This window comes from Pecten maximus, chromosome 18 (genome assembly GCF_902652985.1).
Source record: "Pecten maximus chromosome 18, xPecMax1.1, whole genome shotgun sequence".
NCBI classification, from domain to species: Eukaryota; Metazoa; Mollusca; class Bivalvia; order Pectinida; family Pectinidae; genus Pecten; species Pecten maximus.
The window spans coordinates 6,383,658-6,390,816 of record NC_047032.1 but is presented as its reverse complement, the minus strand read 5'-3'; the positions used below and the strand labels follow the sequence as shown (position 1 = coordinate 6,390,816).

The 7,159-nt window shown below is 36.0% G+C and overlaps 1 protein-coding gene across 1 annotated transcript; it reads right to left on the bottom strand.

The window, feature by feature from the left end:
* Window positions 1–902: 902 nt before the first annotated feature.
* On the bottom strand, window positions 903–3,689 carry LOC117316205 (G-protein coupled receptor GRL101-like). Its single transcript, XM_033870730.1, has 3 exons — window positions 2,511–3,689; window positions 2,202–2,335; window positions 903–1,743 (listed from the first exon to the last, which is right to left on the bottom strand). Exons 1-3 carry the CDS (start codon window positions 3,103–3,105, stop codon window positions 1,549–1,551), a joined length of 924 nt encoding a protein of 307 aa, XP_033726621.1. The 5' UTR covers window positions 3,106–3,689; the 3' UTR covers window positions 903–1,548.
* Between the last annotated feature and the right edge of the window lie 3,470 nt (window positions 3,690–7,159).

Here is a 7,159-nt window from a genome sequence, read left to right as displayed (position 1 = left end):
GTATAAACTGCCAGTATATTGAGTTCCGACTAGTATAAACTGCCAGTATATTGAGTTCCGACTAGTATAAACTGCCAGTATATTGAGTTCCGACTAGTATAAACTGCCAGTATATTGAGTTCCGACTAGTATAAACTGCCAGTATATTGAGTTCCGACTAGTATAAACTGCCAGTATATTGAACAATAAAGTAAGTAGACAGTCACCAGATAATCTACTCATTAAAGTTCCTAAATCTTCTCACCTTTCACAGTATCATAAAAAGTAGGAGTGTCAAAACCTGGCCCATAAGGTATAATTTATGTCATTTCATATCAATCCGGTACAATATCAAAAGGTAAAAAATGTCCAGACAAATCCTTTTCTCCGTTATCAACCTTAATTTCAAAATTAATGTTAAATAAAATTGCAACTACTCCTGTATTAGATTTAAACGAACTAAAAATAGCAGTCAAAAGCCAATTACCTTCTGTTAATGTTTCGATATTCCGCCATAAAATGGGTGTCTTGCAAACAATATTTACTTCAATTTTTAGCCTTCAAATAAGAGAAGACATCATTTCTTTTCAGTGTATCCTTGAGCCTCTGGAAGTTTGCCAAAATAATCGATACACATTCCATCTTATACTGTAAAAAAACTATCAAAAGGATGGTCTCTAGCCCAGATATAGTCCAGAGAAACGAGAATAGAAGATAAGACTCACAAAACATATCAAATTAGCCACACAGTCAGGTATAGTTGTACATAGTAATACAAGCTTCAGAGCGCATTTAAACTTTCGGGTCATTGTAGTTCCAAAAGAAAATCTCAGGTATGTTACTAAATATTTCCCCTGGCTCAGCTATTGCAGATACTGTTAACTGTATATAGGGAACTTAATCGTGATGTAAATTATCCGGAATTTCAAACCTAAGGAAGGAAAAATTCAAATATAATTTACCATAACAAGATTACTACTCATTCAAGTTTTCTTTTTACATTCTTTAAAAAACAAGAGATCATGTTGAAAGCAGAAAATAAATAAATAAATACATAAATAAATAAAAACAACAATGTATCGAAAAAAGGTGAATCACACAAATTTGCCATACACAATTCATATATAATTTATATGCACTCATCTAATCCAAAATTGGGAAAACACAAAAAATCACTTAACAGTGAGGACACTAGACCCGATCAAATGGTTACACATGTCCGTTCGATAAACGAGATAGTCCATTCCTGGTGGTACTTTAATGTACCTATTATGCCACTTATTGATCACATGACACACCCAAAAGTATACACGTATATATGTGTGTTCATATCAAACAGCTAAATCGAAAAGATCTAACATGAAATTGCTGTTTTAATAAAGGTGTCTGTATACCTTTTGCATACACTAGATAACAAAGAGCAGTGTCCAGTCTTTGGATCATTTGAGCTTGACTTCAAGGTCAATATTAAAGTACAATTTTTTCCAAAAAATATTGTCCGTGCGATAACTTTTATTGTTGCATTTTCAGCTTTGTTTCATATGCTGAAAGTTTACATCCGATCTCGTGTTATTCAATGCAACATGGATGCTGTGTGACCGTTGATGGACGGTGTCTGGCCACTGATGGAAACTGTCTGATGACGGTGTTTGACCCCTGATTGACGCTGTCTGACCACCGATGGACACAGTTTGACCTATAATGATGTTTATTCTCCACTAGTGGTCCTTGTACAAGTATCGACCTCATCGCCTGCGTTGGTTTCTGCAGAATAAACAAACATCATCTCAAGATGCAAAACCTACATTAATTTTTTTTTCAAAGAAACTCAGATATTTAAGAAGTGTTAACGTCACTTGTTCCATTGACGAAACCCTAATTGTAAATCTTGGACACATCTAGTGATGTACTGAAAACGATAGCGAGATACAATCAACGGAAATCTGAGATTTTAACGCCTAGAGAAAACGTCCAACTTCACATCACTACACAAAACATTAATATTTCTCCAACGAGATCACGATAATGACCTTCAAACTTTAACAACCCGGTGTTACCATCAGCAGTTGACTGTAGATTTTCACAAATTTCCGTATCTGAATATTTGAAGACGACTACCATTACTTTTATAAAATGAATATCAAGGCATCCAGATTTTTTAAAACTTGGTTACCAACAGAACAAAGCGTGTTGTCGGACATATAACGTTGATGTAAATTCACCTTCGGTCTCCTTCTCCAAATAGCTGTAATGGTGTAGAGAAACGGATTGATGGCAGCATTGATAGGTAGCACGAACACCATCACCCAGGCATACACCCAGTCTGGTATTTCATTTCCACATCGTGATACGACACCTAAGAGAAAAAAAATATGCATTCCGTTAAAATCTAGGATATATTATTTAATTAAATCACATCATTGTTCCATTCTTCAGGAATTGAAAACTTCTAAAAGAGTGCGTCCATTATTTTAATTCAATGTCAAATTCATATAATGCCATGCAAAAGAAGCACAAATTTGGACACCTACCCATGACACCAATAGGAAACCAGCAACAAAAGTCTGTCGCCAACACAAAGAACAGGGTCGTTGCTACAGTAATCTCACTTTGGCGATTCTGCGAAGAAGAAATGCGGCGACCAGATCTCCTCAAACTTTTGCCAATACAAATTTGACATACTACAATAGTAAGGAATACGAAGCTGTTGAGGCAGACAAACACCGCGAAGGAATAACCAGTCCCTGGACGTGTATCTCCTTGAAGGGGCAAGGCCAGACAAACGCTTGATTGAGAATAGAATTCTCCTTTGAAGTAGGACTCCAAGGGAGTAACAACAGGGATGATAGCAAGTGTGACAGCAGCAGTCCATAATATCAATGAGACAATTAAAGCATGTTTCCATGTGATGGACCTTTTGGAGAAACGGGACAGAGGGAAGATGATGACAATAACTCTGTCTACCATCACCACGAGAATGATGAACGTCGACATCTCACTGGATATACTAGATAATATGCCTGCCGTTGTACATAAAATACTTGTTCTCCATTTCTGGTCATTCCATGCATATACACCTTCATAATATGCATCCATAACACCTATTATCAGTAGGTAGATGCCCATAAGTATATTCGAAATAGCTAAATTCAGAGTGAAGAGCGAGTAACTTTTTGTAATATTATCTTTGTCGATGAACAGTCTGTATATTATGACGGCCAGGTTTCCAATTAAAGCACAGATTCCAATTATCCAAAGGCAAACTCTTAATACTGTCGAACTTATCAAGGCAAAACAGGAGGATATCGGATCACCTTTTGATTTACATTGATTAGGATGAAAAACACATACCCATAATGGATTGTGTTTATCCGCACATTCTTCAACTGACCTTGGCTTAACACCACATATGAAAGGAACATCGGTGTGTAACCTATGTAAGTTATTTGAACCCTCAAAAATATGTTCTGACAGTTCTAGTTTATTACCGATGATATTCAAATAAGATAGATTCCTTGGTAGACGTGGTAAATGAGTCAGTTTATTGTTTGACAGGTCTAGATGATTAATATCAGAAGGTCCAGCAGCAGGTGGGACTCTTGATTCATTAGAGTGTAGATATTGTTGATCATCTGCAACAATTTCAGATAAAACAATGAATGGCAAATCCAAGATTTCATTGCTGTAAGTAGTAAAATAATATTTAACAGTCCAATTAACAGATCAAATGGGATAACTGATAGTTTATTATCCGATAGATAGAAATACTGAAGTTGAAGCGTCCGTTGAACAAATTGTATGGAATAACTGAACTGTGATGTTCCTAATGATCAGATTTAAATAAATCAGGTGTGACAGTCCAATGAAAAAACTTAAGTCTCAATGTTATCAAACCCCAAATCAACGTAAGACAATCCATTAACATATTGTAGAGGAGTTATTTGATTTTGACATAAATATTGCAGTAAGGTAAGATAGTCCACTGATCATGTTATGGGGTAAACACTTGTATGTAATTACCGTACAGATTGAGGTACTTACCTGAATACACTCCATTGAAAACGTCATGAGGGAGCATTTGTATGCTATTTCCGGACAGATCGAGGAAATCAAGTTTAGATAGTCCATTGAACACGTCATGAGGGAGCACATGTATCTTATTTCGCCGTAAATCGAGAAAAAAAGTTTAGACAGTTCATCGAACACGTTATGGGGGAGCGCTTGTATGCTATTTCCGGACAGATCGAGGATAAAAAATGTAGACAGTCCATTGAACACGTTATGGGGGAGCACTTGTATATTATTTTCATGAAGATTGAGGACAGCAAGTTTAGACAGTCCATTGAACACGTTATGGGGGAGCACTTGTATGCGATTTCTATCCAGATTGAGGACAGCAAGTTTAGACAGTCCATTGAACACCTTATGGGGGAGCACTTGTATGCTATTTCCTGACAGATCGAGAATAAACATTTTAGACAGTCCATTGAACACATTATGGGGGAGCACTTGTATGCGATTTTCATGCAGAGTGAGGACAGCAAGTTTAGATAGTCCATTGAACACGTTATGGGGGAGCTCTTGTATGCTATTTCCGGACAGATGGAGGATAGCAATTTTAGACAGTCCATTGAACATGTTATTTGGAAGGACGACAATATTCTTTTTGTGCAGTTTCAGACGAATGTATCGAGTTGGTTGGCAGGCATAGATCCCCGTACATGCGTAAGGTTCTGTAACAATGACTTCATGTTTTAAATATCACAATGTTTAGGTAGCAGTGTACAGTAAAAATGCCAAATTCTGACAAATAAGGCACATGTTTTAGATATGTAAACATAGCCAGTTAACCCTAAATATTACCTACAATGAAATATTTATATTTGCAATCTATACAACATTTACAATTTTAATACAGCTCTGAAAGATAAGTAAACTTATTTTTCAATGTTTTCCAGACTTGCGAGTACCATGGTAACCATTGAAAAAAAAAAAAAATGAAAATTGCAAAATATCATGATATTTGACACAAAATGACAATTTTCTACACAATTTTTTTCTGAAACCTGTTCGAAATTAAATATCCCAAAGATAGAATTTATCTTGTTTTGACATATCTTGAACATCAAGTTTTTCCGCAATCTTATCTTGATCGGGATACACCATTTTTTTTGCTGTAGGCAAAACTAAATTTCCTGTGTAAACATACTTTCGGAAAATCCGGAAACTTAAAATCCGGAACCAATTCATTTATTTTAGTTTTAACAAATGTGAAGCTGTATGTACTTCTTTATAATGAATATACCAGTTATAGTGAACATTTAATTTTTCATTTTTTATGCATGTTTCATAATGCCAGAGTTATTTGCTTAACTAATAAATCACCCATGGCCAGGCAGTCTGCTACATTACAAATATAATATAAGGTGGTGTCATGACAACATGAACATAATTTATTTGCACATTATCATCGTTAACTATTTCTTAAGGGGGCGTTCCTTCGTTCGGACATCAGAAACATGCACAATTTCTATTCATGAAACCTATGTCCGAACGATGATTATATGAGTGTTTGTGCCTGCAAGTAATGAAATTAACTCTGAAATGTACAGGAAAAAGGCGTATCGGATACAAATACCGTATGTCTTTGCGGTAGTAAGTGATACTTCGGGTCGAATTTAGAATTTTCAGGAGTTAATACTCGAAGAACTTTGGTTCTCTTGAAAGTAAAACTGCCTTATTAATGTAAAGATTATAACTTTCACTATTTGAAAAAAAATACATATCTCCCTTTAAGTTTAATTTTGACGACCTAAAATTTATTCAAACCAAGAAATGCCCCTTTAATATCATGATGCATTTTAAGCTTCTGTAGACCAAGTTTGTACATATTGTATATGTGCGCGTAATGTGATCGTAAGTATCATTGTATGTGTGTGAAAGTATTTGGCACATGGTCACGTGGGTGCTATGTCCAGAGTGTTTCTCAGACTTGACCAATGCCAAACGGACAGAATGACTTACCACAGACTTAACCCAGCACCACTTTCGAACCCTCTCTGAAATCCCACAATGACGATGGTCCGCTCGGGAAACCTGTTTTTTTTCTGTGTTTCGTCGAAATAAAGAATAATCGAAGAATCTACGGTTCAGTCGTAATTTAAACCCCGAGTCTACACTTATAAATATGAAAAAATAACTGTAGTAACCTGTAATGGATGATTAGATGTAGAGATTCGCCGTTATAACATAATTGTAATACAACATTGCTCCGATTGACGCACGCTGTATTCATTGAACTACTTTTTCCGATTGTGACATGACCTACCGTACATTAATTAACTGCCCATTTCCGTTGAGACATGACCCACCGTGCATTCATGAACTGCTCATTTCCGTTGGAACATGACCTACCTTTCATTCATGAACTGCTTATTTCCGTTGAGACATGACCCACCGTGCACAAATTTTCAATTAATTTTGAACAGAACTTCGAAATGTCAAATCTCTTACGAACCTGATTTCAACCGCGACTGTAAGATTATTGAAAATATTGAGATGTACTATATTGTCCAAGATGTCCGAGAAAGAAGCAATCTCATAATGGCATGTTGAAGTTGTTTTTTTCTTCAAAACTGCAAGTAAGTGAGTAATTGAACGAAAGAAAATAAAAATGAGCTTTAAAATGTTTAAAGCAGGAAAATTAAAATGAACACGATTAAAAGCAGACTTTATTGCTATGAAACGGGATTTAATGAAATTGATTCCAGGTTGTTGCTCACTGGAACTGTTGAGATCATCTTCAATGGCCAATAGGTCAAGTTATCACATTCTTGATAATGATGTTGTTCAGAGGAATTACTTGTGTGGAATTCGTTCCCGGGACACAAACACCCGCTGACAAAAGCAAATTATCTCAGAAATGTGGCAGTCATCAACGAATACAAGGTGATCCCGCCTCAAAATGACCCTGGCTGTTCGCGGGACAATAAGCCCCAACAAACATGCAAAACATATCTCAGAAACTACCATTATGGTACTTATCAGACTTTGCATACATACTCAGTAGGTTGGCTCGTTATGCATTTTACTCTTCTTTTCTTGGCAAGGCACCTTCTTTTTGTTGACAACCTGTCCTCTTTTGAAATCAGATTTACAATTTAACAAAATTACCGCAAAT